The 17336-nt window shown below is 41.7% G+C and overlaps 1 protein-coding gene across 1 annotated transcript; it reads left to right on the top strand.

Moving 5' to 3' along the window:
• Nucleotides 1–7264: 7264 nt before the first annotated feature.
• Nucleotides 7265–7798, top strand: LOC132513282 (peptidyl-prolyl cis-trans isomerase A-like). Its single transcript, XM_060137462.1, has one exon. The coding sequence runs from the start codon at nt 7304–7306 to the stop codon at nt 7796–7798; it is 495 nt and encodes a 164-aa protein (XP_059993445.1). The 5' UTR covers nt 7265–7303.
• Nucleotides 7799–17336: the final 9538 nt, after the last annotated feature.

The following is a 17336-nucleotide window of genomic DNA, read 5'->3' as shown; positions in this document are numbered from 1 at the left end:
AAATTGAAATTATGCCGCAAAACTTACAAAATCGAGATCAAAACTGGTTTTTTCTCTTTATGAATATTTTGCCCTAATCTTATTGGAGTTCTTTGAAAGACCAATGTCCTATAGTGGTAGAGGCAGAAGACATTGTGTAGGAGGTTGTCTGGGTGATGGGCAAGGTACTGGAGAAGGCAGCTTACTTTTCTTTTTTAAGAAGCTTAGAATACCTAATGTCTTTTAGAATGAGTGCAACCAACACGTCATGTGTATTTGGGTTAAATAGGACTTTGTATGCGGACCTAACCATTGACCCAACAAAATATGCTGAAACCTGGTACATTTGGCGAACAGTGAAAAGTTAATTGAGAGTGAAGCATTGGATATGTAGGAAGTGGCAGAAAATTTGTCTGAAGTGGTAGATGGAGCCAGATTGTGAAGGGTTTTCTAATGTTAATGATATTGGATTTGGATTAATCCTATAGGTAACAGGTAGCCAGGAGAGCGGTTTTTTTTTTTTTCTTTTTAAAAAATTTAATTAAATTTGTGATACACTGAAAAAAAAAATTTAAATACATTTTTAATTTTAGTATAGTTTCAGATCTCCATAAAAGTTGTGAAGATAGTACAGAAAGTTCTCATATACCGCACACCCAGTTTTCCCTATTGTTAACAACTTACATTGGTAAGGTACATTTGTCACAACTAATGAACCAATACTGATGCATTATTATTATAAACTACAACCCATGGTTTATTCAGATTTCCTTAGTTTTTACTTAATGTCTTTTTTCTGTTCCAAAATCCCATCCAGGAGACCATATCACATTTAGTCATCATGTCTCCTTAGTCTCCTCTTCTCTATGACAGTTTCTCAGACTTTTTGTGGTTTTGATGACCTTGACAGTTTTGAGGAGGACTGGTCAGGTATTTTGTAGAGTGTCCCTCCACTGGAATTTGTCTTGTGCTTTTCTCATGATTAGATAGGGTTATGCATTTCTGTCAAGAAGACCACAGAGGTAAAATGTCATTATTATCACATTATATTAAGGGAACATACTATCAACATGGCTTATCACTGGTGTTGTTGACCTTGATCAACTGGCTGAATAGTGTTTACCAGGTTTCTCCACTATAAAGTTATTCCTCTTACCCCTGATCCCCCACAATTTCCATGCTATACTCTTTGGAGAGAAGTAATTTAGTGCAGCCTGCTCTCAAGAGGGGTGTGTGTGTGTGAGTGTGTGTGTGTGTGTGTGTCAAGCTCCACCTTCTTGAGGGTGGAGTATCCACATAAATTATTTGCAGTTCTTCTGCATGGGAGATTTGTCTCTTCTTCAGGGAAGAATTTTAAGCAAAGAAATTGTACTGTCAGATTTGGTTTGGGGAGGGAAAATTTAACAGCAGTGTGAAGAAGGGGGTAGAGTAGGGAAAGGCAGAGGACCAAAGGATCAGATAAGACACTCTTGGGACAGACTAGGCCAGAGACACAGAAGTGGTCCTGGGAATAGAGAAGAGGGTCCTACAGGATTTGTGGAGGGGGTGGGAGGGAGGAGACAAAATGCCAGAAGTGGGGAGAATAATAAGTCCATGTTCAGTTTAACTGAGATGTCAAGGAAGAAGTATCAAGTAGCTTGAGAGAATTCTTAGTGAAGAGCTTTGATCACAGGTAGAGTTAAAACGTTGGCAGTGGTAAGCTGGCACCTCAAAGGTGGAGCCGTAGGAAGAGCTGGGATCATCCAAGGAGAACACATATTTGAAGAAGAAAAGAGGAACAAAGGAAGAAATTCTGGGAACACCAATTATGTGGAACAATGTTTGCCAAGTTCCAAATCAATAGCTGAATAATTTTGGAACATTCATGCATTTGCTTGCACCAGTTCAAGAAATGGCTAATAATCAAGAACATATTTTGGTACTGCTTTCTCTCTTTATGTAATTCAGAAAACTTTTCATGTGGATGTTATAAAGAGACATAGTTCATCCAAAAATGTATGAAGCATGCCAGTGTAATTTTTGTATGTAGAGTACCAGTAAAAAAAAAAAATCAAGATTTGTGGGTTCTTTTTCAGATCAAAACAAATACTATTGCTCAGAGCAGGAATTAAAGAAAATACAAAGTTAGAGATTTAAGAGTAGACTCTGCTTTTTAAACTATTCTTTTAATAAACTTTAAATTGTGCAATATTTAAGACATTCAAGAATGATGAATTAGAAGTGGTAAAAATAATCATTTTTGTCTTTTTCCCTATTTAAAGGAAAGTTTTCAAAGTTTCACATTAAAATGCTATCTGCCTTGCATGTTTTTGTAGTTTAACTCAACTAAATCTCTGGAGAATAGAAGATATTGTAGAAAAAGTGTCATATCATGGAAAAAAACATTAGACTAGTTATCAGAAAACCCAGGATCCATTTCTGATTCTCTTACTAATTGGGCAGTCATACGGCACTTGGCATTTCTGGGTCTCGGTTTCCTCATCGATAAAAGTGAGGTGGGGGGGATCCACCTACCCATCCAAAGATAGTTGAAAGGCTGAAAAGAAACAGATGAGACTACTTGAGAAAATATAAAACACTATAAAAAACAAGACATTATTATTATTATTGAAAAAATTCTGAGAGCATATTAAGGAAAAGAATAAGGACTGGAATATCAAGAAGAGAAAGATAAGAAAGCCTCAGCGTTTACTATTCCTTCATTCATTCCATTTATTGAGCACAACTACCATGGAATATTGTTTGGTGCTGAGGAACTCTGAGTTTTGAAAGGCCGGTAAACAAGTAAACTGATACCTACAGAAGTAAGGAAGGTCTACTATGAGAAAAGTGACTAATTCTGCCTGGGAAAATAAAAGTAGGATTCTCAGAGGAGGTGACATTTGAACTGGATCTTGATAGATGAATTGGAGTTTTCAGGAGAGAAAATTTCGGGCAAGAGACAAAGAAGTCGCTATAGCCCCTATAAAGGACTGAGGGGAAAAATGTACAAATATATCATAGAGTTTTGTAAGGGTGGGCAAGGTGAGTTTGGGGCTTTATGAGACACTCAGCGAACACGCAAATGACTTGTCTCATCAGGATGTAGATGAGTGGTTTTTTTTTTTAAGCTCTTTTGTAAAAGGACTTAAGTCTAATCGGTTTCAAAATTCTGTACATGTGGCAGACTCCAGGCTGGAAGGCCTTCTGACAAAGGCTATTTGTATAACTAATTTGTGTTGTATTTTTCACATTAAAAAAATCCTTATAATAGTTTAAATGATAAGGATTTTGATGAACAGTGAAAACGTTTACTAGTCACACCTTGATCAGATTAATGTCATGTCCTTTTTCTTTTCAAGTTAAAAGATGTTATATTTCATTTCTCTAGTTAAAAAATATGCATTAGGCAAGCCATAGCAATCAAGCCACCCCTCCTTTCCTAGCTACAAAGTTAGCTTCACACAAAACTTTCACTCACACAAATACTTTCTTAATGGTCTGGGAGCAGTGAAAAACATTTTTCTAAAAGCAACCTAAAAGTTGCTGAAAAGTTAGACATTCTCCTCCGTGCTCTTTTGTGCTTAAATTCTAATAATGGTAAGAGTTTGCCCACCTGTCAGAATAAAAGCAAAGCTAACATTTGATGACATTCAATTAAATACGAAAAGGCTGAGATAACTCAGTTTCCTAGTCTAAAGGAGGTACTTAATGGATGGCTAGAGAGCAATCAAAATTAACATAGAAAGACTCCTAAACATAGACCCAAGATCAAAAAGAAATGAATACTATTAGAAATTCACCAGAATCTAGACCCCATGGGGAGGGTTGGCTGACAGAAAGTATCCCAGGATACACCAGTGTGGTGTGATTTAAGAAAGACTGATGCTAAGATTATAATCCTTTCTCAACCTAAAATATAAAGGAAAATTTCCAGTAAACCTGGGAACTATAATGTGTACAATGAGATTTTGTAATGACAAATGCAAGCAGAGAACGGACCTTGCAGATTCTTTAACAAAAGAAGAGGGTTAAATCTCAGAACTAGAATTTAATAATACCCAACTAGAGATAACACTTCACCAGATATCAAAATGTTCTCTACAATAAGGTACTGATGAAGAAACCAAATCAATGAAACAGGATAAGGAGTTTGGAAATAGACTCATATATGTGAAAAGTTAGCCTACGATAAAGGTGGTATTTCAAAGGACAGCCTGGTCAGAAGTGTTGGAATGATTAGCTATCCATTGGGGGAAAAAAGGACTCCTACTCCACACGATAAACAAAAAGGAATTCCAGATGGATTGAGGGTGTAACTGTAAAAATTAAAATCTCTGAAAACAGTAAAAGTATACATATGGGAACATGTTTGTAAACCTGATGCAGAGTTGTTCATCCTAAGGAAGAAAAGAGTTCACAAACCATCAAGGGAAATATTCATAATTTTGACTAAGTAATAACTAAACCTTCTGTCCCATTTTAAAAGACACTAAAGGTTTAAAGACAGACTGTAGACTAGTACAAAATATTTGTAACACAAATTACAGTCACATAATTAATTTCCATAATATATAAAGAACCAGAGTTTAAGAAAAAAGATTACCACTTATGCATAGATGACTTACACACACATTTTTATGCTCATTCCAGGCCTCTCTTGTGAGTGCCAGACATCTGTACTCACCTTCTACTTGACATCTCTTGCATGACTCAAAGGCTCTTCAAACTCATCTGGCCTTAAACTGAATTTATGATCTTCCCACACATACCGGGTCTTCTCCAACATTCTTTTTTCTCCGTGAAAATATCAATCTACCATTTTTATTTTTTCAATTGGAGTTGAAAGAATCAATTGATCCTACCAGTGCTCTGAGTATCAAGTCTATCAATTGATTCCCAGAATCAATCAACCAGAAAGCTACGAGTCAACCTTGGTGTCTCCCTCTCTGTCATCCATCATTTCCAATCCTTCACTAAGCCTTGTCAATTGCACCTCCTTAATAGTTTTTAAGTCCATCCACTTCACTCTATCTCCAGCACTACCTCCCTCATCCAAGTCATCTGACCTTGGCTACTGCAATAGCTTCCTAGCTGGTCCCCATATATCCACTCTGTCCTCCTAGATTCCTGTTCTTCTCAATGTAGTCTAAGTGATCTACTCAAAAGCAAATCTACTCTTACCACTCAGACTCTGGTCTTTAAATGCCACTCTCCATTAAAAGGAACCAGGACTCCATGGAGAAATGGCTGATTCCTGGTCAGCGGCATGAAATACATGAGATAACCCTTTTCCTGCCAGGTAGCAAGAAAGCTATCAAAGACTAAGAAGTCTGTCAGAAGGAAACAGGAAGAAAAAAAAAAAAAAGCAGGAACCACCTTGAGTGGTCCCCATTGGCCTAAAAGGAGACAATTTGGGCATAAAACATAATGATAGAATGGATTAAAACACATTGAGTGTATAAAATCCATGAGTTCGAATTGATAATATGAAAAGAGAAAGCCAAAACAAACAAATAGACTTACTAGTTGCCATTGGAAGTAGCTCGGTCATCAACACCTTGCTTTGAAAACTGGTAATGAAGGGGAAAGGATTAGTCTTTATTAAGAATAATAATCCTGTTTTAGGATTGCCAAATAGTCCTGATTGATGGAAAAAAGTTCCCCACAGAAGAATTACAACTAATAAGCACAAGAGGAATGACAGAATTATAAAATCTCCACTTTTGACATGCCTAATGAAATAACTGATACAGATAATTATCATCAAGGGGTGATAAAACCATTGCAGGAAAGGCGGCCGTGGAACTAGACGATATCAGGAGACCAAAGTATCACGTCATTGATCACTCACTGTAAAGGACAAGCATCTTTACAATGGATGGATCAGACTGTCATCACCTGAACCCAGTGTTCAGTCTAAAAGAGGGATGACAGACATTTTATGCCTCTTGATGTGATCAAGATGAAGTACATAGAATTGCCTATGAAATGCTGTGTTCTCCAAACCATTGAGCCTTAATCCAATCGAGCCTTTAGATCTAACTTCTACTTTAGAGGAAATATGAGGGATAGAGGAAAAAATTAAACACATAATGAGGAAGTAACCAGACTAATTCAGAGGGTTAAATATTCCATGAGACAACTCACCTGGTTTCCTCCGAAAGTCAAGGCATGAAACAAAAAGAGGGAGCAAAGACTGTTGTAAAGTAAAAGAGATTTAAAAGGCTTAATAGGGCTTCCCTGGTGGTGCAGTGGTTAAGAATTCACCTGCCAGCTCAGGGGACACAGGTTTGAGCCCTGGTCCGGGAAGATCCCACATGCCGTAGAGCAACTAAGCCCATGTGCCACAACTACTGAACCTGCGCTCTAGAGCCCGTGAGCCACAACTACTGAAGCCCATGTGCCACAATCACTGAAGCCCGCATGCCTAGAGCCCGTGCTCCTCAATAAGAGAAGCCACCTCAATGAGAAGCCCATGCACCACAACGAAGAGTAGCCCCCGCTCGCAGCAACCAGAGAAAAGCCCGCGCACAGCAACGGAGACCCAACGCAGCCAAAATAAATAAATAAAATAAAATAATAAATTAGATAAATTTAAAAAAATAATAAAAGGCCTAATGAACACAATGTGTGGACCTTATTTAGATCCTAATTCCAAAAAACCAACGGTAACAAAAGGCATTTTTTTTAGACTATTGAGGAATATAGAGTAGGTATTAGATGATGTTAAGGAATTATTGTTAATTTTATTAGATGTGATAATGGTATTGTGGTTACTTGAGAAATTGTGGTTTATTTTTTGAAAAATTCTTATATACAAATGATGGAGATGTATGACTTTGGCAAACAGTTTGACAGTTTCCTTTTATTTATTTATTTATTTTTGGCTGTGTTGGGTCTCCATTGCTGTGTGCGGCCTTTCTCTAGTTGCGGCGAACGGGGGCTACTCTTTGTTGCGGTGTGTGGGCTTCTCACTGCGGTGGCTTCTCGTTGCGGAGCACGGGCTCCAGGTGTGAGGACTTCAGTAGTTGTGGCTCACAGGCTCTAGAGCGCAGGCTCAGTAGTTGTGGCGCACGGGCTTAGTTGCTCCGCGGCCTGTGGGATCTTCCCGGACCAGGGCTTGAACCCATGTTCCCTGCATTGGCAGGCGGAGTCTTAACCACTGTGCCACCAGGGAGGTCCCGAGAAATTGTTCTTATTTATTAGATATGCACACTGAAGTTTTCAGAGGTAAAATGTCATAACGTATGGGATTTATTTTTAAATATTTCAATTTTAAAAAGTGAGAGAGAGAGACGCCTTGCAGACACTGCTGCCCCTGAGCCTCCTGCGCCGCCCAGTCATGGTCAACCCCACTGTGTTCTTCAACATCGCTATGGATGGCAAGCCCTTGGGCCGCATCTCCTTGGAGCTGTTTGCAGACAAATTTCCAAAGACAGAAGAGAACTTCCATGGTCTGAGCACTGAGGAGAAAGGATTTGGTTATAAAGGTTCCCGTTTTCACAGAATAATTCCGGGATTTCTGTGCCAGGGTGGTGACTTCAGATGCCATAATGGCACTGGTGGCAAGTCCATCTTTGGGGAGAAATTTGATGATGAGAATTTCCTCCTGAAGCATACGGGTCCTGGCATCTTGTCCATGGCAAATGCTGGCCCCAACACAAACGGTTCCCAGTTTTTCATCTGCACTGCCAAGACTGAGTGCTTGGATGGCAAACATGTGGTCTTTGGCAAGGTAAAGGAGCACATGAATATTGTGGAAGCCATGGAGTGCTCTGGGTCCAGAAATTGCAAGACCAGCAAGAAGATCACCATTGCTGACTGTGGACAAATCTAATAAATTTGACTTGTGTTTTATCTTAACCACCAGACCATTGCTTCTGTAGCTCAGGAGAGCACCCCTTCAACCTCATCTGCTCAAAATATCCTATAATCTTTGTGCTCTTGAAAAGGAGCAGGACCCTATGGTCCTTGCCGCCCCCCCTCCATGTCCTCAGCCTGCCTTTTGTCTGTGAAAAACTTTAGCCAAAGAATAAGTTTCATCAGAGAAGTGAGAAAATGCAGAAACAAAGGAAAACTGTCAAAGGAGACCAAATAATAATAGTTTAGTCATTAAGCAATGTCAAGGACCTTTTAGTTCCTCCTTAAGGGCTATAGATCATGTTCTGAGCAGTATCCTGTGAGCTGCCTTATAGATACTGAGACCCCCACCAGGTGGAAGACCCCCACCAGGCTGTAGCCATGACATAAGCTGCCACAATTCTTACTGGCCTCAAAGAAATGGAAACAAACCGATCCTGGAACTGAAGATTAACTGTACTGTAGTGGAATAACTGAGGACATGGAAAGGAGACGTGACCCATGAGCCCACCCCCAGCAAACTGGGGGCTGGCGAATAAGCCAGAACTGCAAACAGTCCTGATTGCTTTGAGCCCCCCCCCACCCCCCGGCAAACCGGGAGCCTGCAAAGAAGCATTGAGTGCTTTGGGCACTGATCCATGAGATGTCCTCAGTATAATCAGAATGGTGGGAACACAAGGAAATGTCCTTGTGCTACTTCAGTACAATCAGAATAATGGTGGGAACTTTGTGCTGCTTTTGCGCTCAAGGACGAAGCACGGCAGGTGCTCAAGAAAGCCAATTATTGCTTGTATAATCAATAAAAACATAGTTGCTGCTTTGGCATTTCTGAAATGTTAAGAAAACAAGTCTTAAAGTGTAAACCTAGATAATGCTTTAATAAAAGCTACCACAGCAGGACAGACGGCGCTGTTTTGCCTGAGCGAGCGGCAGCCCTCTACTGCTGTGCTTCCGCACAATTCATCTCGTGTGACGAGCTTACTTTCGGCCCTGTCATAAGATAAACTACAACACTGTACCTAAAACAATCGAGATGATGCTGGTCAGACCACTGACGACCAGTTTCAAGATGACTGTCAGAGCTGACTGTATTGTTTCTGCAGGTAGCCCCCTCTCTCTGTCTATAAAAGCTCTTGTCCCCTGATTGTCAGGGGGGCAGTCGGCCTTTGGACAGGTGTGCACCCCCCGCCCCCCCCCCACCCCCAGTTGCCAGACTCCGAAATAAAGCAAACTTTCCTTTCCTACCAACACTTGTCTCTTGAGAATTGGCTTTCAAGCGGCGAGCAGCCGGACCTGGGCTCGGTAACACTCTCACTGCAGTTCTTTCAGTTCCATATTTTCCTTATCCCCCTCCAAGTTTAACTGAATTGCAAAGTTTAGTTTATGATTATGAAATTAAAACTAAACAACAAAAAGAAAATGAAAAGTAAAAGGAGAGAGAGAAGGAAAAAAGGGATAGATGAATCAAGTGTGGTAAATGGTAATAGCTGTTAAAACTGGAATGATGGTTTTCTGCCGGTTTCTTATACTTATTCTCTATATCTTTGAGTAAGTGGAATTTTTAAGTTTAAAAAGTTTTTTTTTAATGTGAAAAAAAAGGCATGTCTGATTCTGTCAACTCCCTACCTAGAATCCCTCCACGGTTTCCCACTGTTCTTCAGATAAAGACAAAAGTGCTTACTGGGTTTTACAAGGCCCTAGGAGCTGACCCCTTCCTTCCTCTCCAGGGTCATCTCATACCACAAGCCTTGCCTTCTAGAAACTAAGAATTCAGTTGGAGAACCGAGAAAGACATTTGGCATCACAAAATCGATTTAATTTTGCACGACTACCTATAGGAATTGGTTATATTCTCTGTGGCCCTAAGCCATTCATTCTAGCAGCTGCCGTTGAATGTATGGTGGTGCCTGTTAATAGTGTCCAGTGGTTAGGCCATTCCAACATGGCCAAGTGAGAGATGTATCAAAGCCCACAATTCTATGTATGCAATTTGAAAAACTAAAATTATTTTTTTAGAGAAACTGTACAAAGGGATGTCTTGAAGATCCCTCTTTGAAAAGGGTTTTGGGTCCATTCCACAGCCATCTGCCACTGCCCTAATCTAGGCCATGGTTGTCTTGCTCCTGGCCTAGGGCAGCAACCTCCCAGCTGGTCTTTCAACTTCCAGTTTCCTCCCCTGTGATCCATGTTCCATATGACAACCAGAATGAATTTCTACAGTGCAAAAGTAATCATGTCCCTGCTCTGCTTAAGTAGCTGCCTGTTGCTCCCTAGAGAAATCCTGAACCTTTTAACAGGCTTGGAAAGCCCTTCAAGGCTTCATTCTCTCTCTCCAATCTCATATTTCCCCATTTCCCCCTCCTCTTCCCTACCCTCCAACTCAGAGGCTCTAGACATACCGAACTTCTTCCAGTTCCTCAAAGAAGCTCTCTTCCCTCACCTCTGAGCCTTTGAATGTGCTTTTCAATCTGCCTGGATGGTTCTTCCCGCCACTTCACCTCATCCTTCGGTGGAGTCACTCCTGACTCATCCTTCAGATGTCAGCTTAAATGGTGCTTTTTCTACTTGTCTTTGTTGTGTTTTCAGAGTATCCTCTATTTAGCACTTACTATGCTGGATTGTCATTTCTCACTTAATTACTATAAACTTCACTAAGGCAGAGTCAGTCTTGCTTCAACTGTATCCTCAGCATCTGGTGCAAAGCCTGGGGAATAATAACAACTTGATAAGTGTCTGTCAAATGAACGAAGTCTCTATGAAAATAGCCTGCTAGATAGCTTACCTGATTCCACCTTCTTCTCCTTTAATTCTTGTTAGATTTATCTTTCTAAAACACCACTGTCATCACGCTAAAAGCATGTAATTGCTCCTCGTTTCTTACAGATCAAGTACAAAAGTTTTCAAGTGCCTGCATAGTTTTTTCCTATGCTGTCTGTCCAAATTGATACTATGAGGAAGATTTTTTTTCTCCAGAAATGATAAGTTTGTTTGTTTTTGCAAGAAAAGAATTAAAACTCCCAGGGCTCCCCACCAGCTTTCATTTACAGGGACTGCAAGGGGCAAGGTGGACATAGAGTCCTGGATCCTCCAGCTGTCCTAGAGCAGCCCAGAGTAGCTAAAGTGGGGAGAGAGGAAGTCCTAGTGGCCACTTTTTCCTGGGGGAAAAGTGCATAATGCAGTGAAGGAGAAGATGAAAAGCAGGAGTTGCTACTATAATGATTGGATGTGTTACCGAGTCCAAGCTCGCTCTGCTCGCCGCACGACAGGTCAATGAATCGGAGACAAGGTGATGAGGCAAGGAATACGACTTTATTCGGAAAGCCGGCCGACTGAGAAGATGACAGACTAGTGTCTCTGAAAAACCATCTTATCTGGGTCTGGATGCCAGTTTCTTTTATAGAATCAGAGAGGGAGAGGCAGTGAGGAAGTAAAGGAAAAGGTCCATCAGTCTTGCAAAACATCTCCTGGAATCACCAGCCTTCATGAGGGGATGTGTTAGTTTCTTTTTTTCTTGCAGCCACTCACAGGTGGGCAGGGTTCCCAGAGGCAGGCCATTATGTATGATTACAATAACAAAAGCAACGAAAAGCAAAGGCTAGGGACTTCCCTGGCAGTGGTTAAGAATCCACCTGGCAATACAGGGCACACAGGTTTGAGCCCTGGTCGGGGAAGATCCCACATGCCGTGGAGCAACTAAGCCCGTGCGCCACACCTACTGAGCCTGCGCTCTAGAGCCCTCAAGCCACAACTACTGAGCCCGTGTGCCACAGCTACTGAAGCCCGCGTGCCTAGAGCCCGTGCTCCACAACAAGAGAAGCCACCGCAATGAGAAGCCCGCACACGGCAGCGAAGAGTAGCCCCCGCTCTCCGCAACTAAGGAAAGCCCGTGCCCAGCAACAAAGACGCAACACAGCCAAAATTAAATAAATTTTAAAAACAAAACAAAACAAAGGTTTAAGTCAAAGAAACAGATCCAACATGGAGTCTGATTTAGCTCTTCCCTGTTACAGATGCATAGCTAAAATCTAGTTTCCATGGCTACAGCCTCTTGACACCCACCAGGCTGACTAGACCCCAGATCATGGATGCATAAACCTCTCGTCTTCCGGATTGTGCTTGTCAGCGGTAACACTGAAGCATCAGGAAGATGCCTTCTACCTCACTTCCACTGGGGAATGTAGTTTTTAGCTTTTTAGCCCCTGTAGTTTTTAGCTTTTTAGCCCAGCATACACATGAGAAGGAGGTTGAAATGCATGCCAGGTGCCAATTGACCATACCAACCAAATAGATGGAGGAGGAATAGATGGCAGAAGTAGTAGCTTACAGTGGCAGCAGCAGCAGGAAAGTGCTAATGACTTTGAACCTTCTTTGTACTTATGAAAGAAACTGCTCACGTCTATGACAGTAGGCTGATTGTCACAAGATGATGTATACTTCCATCATGGAAGCTCTCGAGCCTCAGTGTACTAACTCATAAAATGACATGGTTAGACCAGATTTCTATTACTTTAGAAATAGTCAAACTCAATAAGTACATTGAAGTAAGAGCAGCATATTCATTTAGAGAAGAGCAGGAATATTTCGATCTAAAGCAAAACACATTTTCATGCTTTCAAGAATATATATAATAGCATCTGTAATTGGACTAGTGATGCGTTGCCCAGGAAACCAATTTTAGCAAACAGATAAAAATTTTTGTCGTCAGCATACTGATTTAGTGCTTATATTTAGCATATCAAGTGTTTACATATTGTATGTAAATTGTTGCCTCTAAAGGGATTGAATACAGCCTCTCCACTCAATAGTCTTGTCTACACAATTAATTTATTTAACAGATTTTCATTATAGAAAATACAACAGGGCTTCCCTGGTGGCGCAGTGCTTGAGAGTCCGCCTGCCGATGCAGGGGACACGGGTTCGTGCCTCTGTCCGGGAGGATCCCACGTACCGCGGAGCGGCTGGGCCCGTGAGCCATGGCCGCTGAGCCTGCGCGTCCGGAGCCTGTGCTCCGCAACGGGAGAGGCCACAACAGTGAGAGGCCCGCGTACCGCAAAAAAAAAAAAAAAAAAAAAAAGAAAATACAACGATATGCTTCAGCTCAACTACAATGTTACTGGTATATTCATTAAGGAAGTTTAATTGTAATTATTAGCTGTGGTAGCAGCTACAATGATCATTTGAGAAAATATTATTATATCACTGTACCCGACAACCTGCCTCCTTGTATTGCCTCTGAATTTTCTAGTGAGTAATAACTTACATGAATAAATCTATGTCCCACCTCTTAAGCAGGCAATGTGGCATTATGGAAGGATCTGACTGGCTTCAGGGACCTCCCTTTTCCCTACTACCCACCAAGTCTCTGACCCTGAGCAGTTATGTTTAAATGTAATTTTATTTTCAGTTTAGAACAAACTGAACACGAGCCCAAAGCAGAGTCAGCCTCAGAAGAGAAACAGCATGCATTGGGCCACAGATGAAAAGTCATGATAAAGCTTCAGCACTCATGAGATAAGGGTGTCAAGATCCAGATGATCCAAACACTGAAAATCATGGTATATAATTTAATGTTTTAAAAGATCTCACATTCAGATCCCCTCATGCACATGAGTGTTGGCCCAGTCACCTACCATGTATGGTGTCTACGTATTGGGCATATGGGCTGCAGTCCTCTCTCTTTCGCCTGCTGCTGTTCTGCTAGGTTTGTGTCTCTCACAACCACCTCCTTTGTCATTGTGTCACACTGTCATGACAATTTTAAAGGAGCTCAATTACTGTGAAATCAGCATTTTTAAGCTCTGGAAGTTTTAACATTTGATCCATCATTATGTCATTAGTGGGAGGCCACGAAAGGAGAGGTAGAATCTGCTTCTATTTTTGGTATCCACACACAACAATTAAATCAATGGGCAACAGGAGTTCTTGTCTCTATGGCTGTACCATCTGGGTCTTTGTCTGTATAACACCCAGGCAACTGTGCCCTGCAGTTCTAACATACTTTGCCCTAGCACCCAGGATAGGGTAGTTTTGAAGGTGGCTTGGTGAGAACCAAGATATTAGAGCTACTGATCCTCCATCAACGGGGCAACATTTGCTGGAAAGAGTCCCCCAGACATTATGAATTTCAAGGCACAAACTCTAATTTTCTACACTGTAGAACTGCCTGTAAGTACAAAACGTACGCATGACGCACATACAAAGCAGTGACTGCCAGGTTCACCTTAGGAATATCAAGGCATAAAGCGTAGGAGAAGGACCACAAAGTAGGAGTTTTAATTAAATGCAACGTGTAGTTAATATAGCATTGGAATGGAATTCACAAAAGCGATTGGCCAGCAGAGATTAGATCCTGTGAGAATTCAAGCTTCTGTAATGGATTTTAATTACATTCCTGAAATAGAAGTCTGCAAACAGAATTTGAATAGATGGCTTAGATAAGTCTTTGCTCCACTGACAAATTTTACTAGCAATATTCTCAGTCTACCAAAATTTGAAGGTGATAAGTTGATAAAGAAGCATTCTAAAGAGAATTGTCAGAAAAGAGATCCAAAACTAATGTGTTTATACAATTTAAAGTTTTTTTTAGGAGATGGATCTCACAGAAGTTTATGCCATTGGTAGTAAAGAAGCATAAGCAGCATTTTAAAATCTCTTTTTCTCTCTTTAGAACTTTCAGGTCAAATATTCTGCCAAGTTCTTTTTATTTCTTTAGCTTGCAAGGTAAAAGTGAATACCTATGTCTGTGTAATATAGGTTATTTCTGTATATTTCATAGGAAATGTCAGGAACAATGAAGTCTAATTACAAAACCACTCCCATTTCTGCATCTTCTTTTACATTGCCTGCCATGGACTGGACAGCTGTAGGTGACTTTTTAGATAATAATACTGTATTAGTTTACTGTGGCTGTTGCAATTACCACAAACTTGGTGGCTTAAAATAACAGGCAATTATTCTCTTAAGTTCTGGAGGCTAGAAGTTTGAAATCACTTTCACTGGGCTGAAATCAAGTTGTCAACAGGTCCACGCTCCCTCTAGAGGCTCTAGGGGAGACTGTTTCTTGCCTCTTCCTCCTTGTTGGGACTGCCAGCATTCCTTGGCTCATGGCAGCACCACTCCAACCTCTACTTCTGTGGCGACGTTGTCTTCTCCTCTGTGCGTGTAATCTCCCTCTGCCTCCCTCTCTTAAGGACCCTTGTGATTGCATTTAGGGCCAATCCAGATACTCTAACAGCAACATATATTTGGGATTTATCACATGGGAAGTACTGAGCTACGCACGTATGTTTATTTAATCCTCACCATCACCCCAAGAGGTGGATACAACTGTTACCCCATTTTACAGATGAGGAAGCTGAGTCTTAAACAGGTAACTTGTCCACAGTCACCCAGCTGGCAGCCAAGACCCATCTCTTGGTAACAGGGAAAATGAGGACCAGAAATATCTTTGTATATTTGATAATTAATCCTCTAGTAGTAGTAGTAGTAACTGGAGCCAAGGCCACCATTGAGCTTCAGGCCAACCTGGGCAGGTTTGAAGGCCTGGCAGGTGGCTGAACGCCTGCTTGTATAAGGAATGGTATTAGACAACTGTTATGTTGGCCTGTCCAGCATCATTTCAAAGATCAGCAAGATCTCCATTTTTAAGGTATTGGCACCACAGCTTTCCTTTGGGAAACTTCCACTCAGGTCCTTTGGTTTGGCTCTGGTTTGGATGGGGCTTTCAACTATATTACCTGATTTCCCTGACCACGAAGGTTAGCATATGGGCTAGTCATCTATTGTTGTGTAACTAATTCCTTTAGAACTTAGTAGCTCACAAGAGGAAACATTTATTATCTCACAATTTCTATGCATCAAGAATTTGGAAGCAGCTTAGCTAGGTGGCTCTGGCTCAGGGCGTCTCATGAGGTAGCAGTCCAGATGTTGGCCAGGACTACAATCATCTGACGGCTAGTGGCTGTTAGCAGAACGCCTCAGTTCCTTGCTGGCTGTTGGCCAGAGACCTTAGTTCCAAACCATGTGGGTCTCTCCTCAGGACGTGGCAGCTGGCTTCTCCCAGAGGGAATGATCCGAGAGAAAGACCCAGAGGAAGCTGCAGGGTCTTTTATAACCTGGTGTCAGAAGTCACATATCGGCACATCTGCGTTTTCCCATTGGTTGCACAGACTAGCCTGGTACAATTTGGGGGGGACATTACACAAGAGCATTCATACCAAGAGGTGGGGATCGTTGGGGACCATCATGGAGGCAGACTACTGCAGCACTTGACTTCACTACCACATCCCCTTAGCCACTGATTGGTTCAAGGTATGGGCATATGTCTCAAATGAGCCTTGTTAGAATGCATCTCTGAGAATCACATATATGGGTGCTGGGAATGAGAGTCACTCTCATCTTCCTTGGCTCTCAAGCTGCAATGCTATAAGTCTGAAGATTTTGCTGCTCATGTTTCCAACCATATGGAGGAGAGAATGAAGCCAAGCAGAGAAAAAAGCAGAACTAAGGGTTAAAACAGAGAAAGTTCTGTTAACATCCTGTGGGCCCCTGGATCCATCCATGCCTGAGGGTCACCCCCAGATTTCCCAGTGACACTAGCCCCCCCCTTTTATTTTCCTTAAGCCAGATGACTTGGGTTTCTAACTCTTGCAACTGAAAGGGCACGAACCCAGGCACAGCTTGGGGAGCCTCCCAGGAACAAATTGATCCTACAGAAACAGAGGATCAAACTTGGTGCAGTGACAGAGCTTTGGCGGTGTGAGGAGTAACCCCCAGAAAGAAACTGGTCACTCAAATTTATCTCGTGGCCTTGCTCCCTTAGAACCAGACCTAAGTCCTGTGGGTAAGGGAGGAGGATTTTTTCTTTTAAGTGGGAAAATGGTTTCATTATGAACTCTGTAGGAGTTTGGTACAAAAGCAATCCAGAATTTGTACACTGTGACAAAGGGTCACTCCAAGGGGAAGGAGAGGCACTTTCACTGCTTCCATACAAAATACAATGGAGGTTTAGCAGACTAAAGCATCCTGACTCAAAGCCACAACTGATGCTTTGGTGAGAGAGGCTTTCTGGTTGGTGCCCTAATGCTGGGTGTGGCCTGTAAATGCCCCTGCTAGAGATGATTACTTTCCAGACCTGGGAAGGAGAGAGATGGTCCCTCTCTGGTATCTTTCCCCAAACAGCAGCAAGAAACCCCTCTGAGTTTTCTCTCTCCCAAGGGGAAGCTTGGCTCTCCAGCAGCTCCCTCACGCTCCACCTGGATTTTGTACTGCTCCAGCCCAATCCCTGGGGAGCTCTCATTACCTACAGATCCCTGCAGAGGTCTAGGCACAGAACTTTGCCCCCAGTAGATGCTCCAAAAATACTGATGGGTTGATAGCCTTGAAGGGGAACAGAATATATTACCCCTAAATATGCCCCTTTGGCATAAGGATTATTTTGAGCTTGTTATTTTTAAGAAACTGCAGACAGGAAAAGCTCTGAAAACCCAGAAGAAGTTACCTTCTGTTAAGAGACA

This window comes from Lagenorhynchus albirostris, chromosome X, assembly GCF_949774975.1.
Source record: "Lagenorhynchus albirostris chromosome X, mLagAlb1.1, whole genome shotgun sequence".
In the NCBI taxonomy this organism is placed as follows: Eukaryota; Metazoa; Chordata; class Mammalia; order Artiodactyla; family Delphinidae; genus Lagenorhynchus; species Lagenorhynchus albirostris.
The sequence above is the reverse complement of the archived record's forward strand: the minus strand, read 5'-3'. Positions and strand labels throughout refer to the sequence as shown.

Bases quoted from the DNA above. Each gene is read 5' to 3' on its own strand.
- LOC132513282 (XM_060137462.1), top strand. From the start codon at position 7,304: ATGGTCAACCCCACTGTGTTCTTCAACATCGCTATGGATGGCAAGCCC.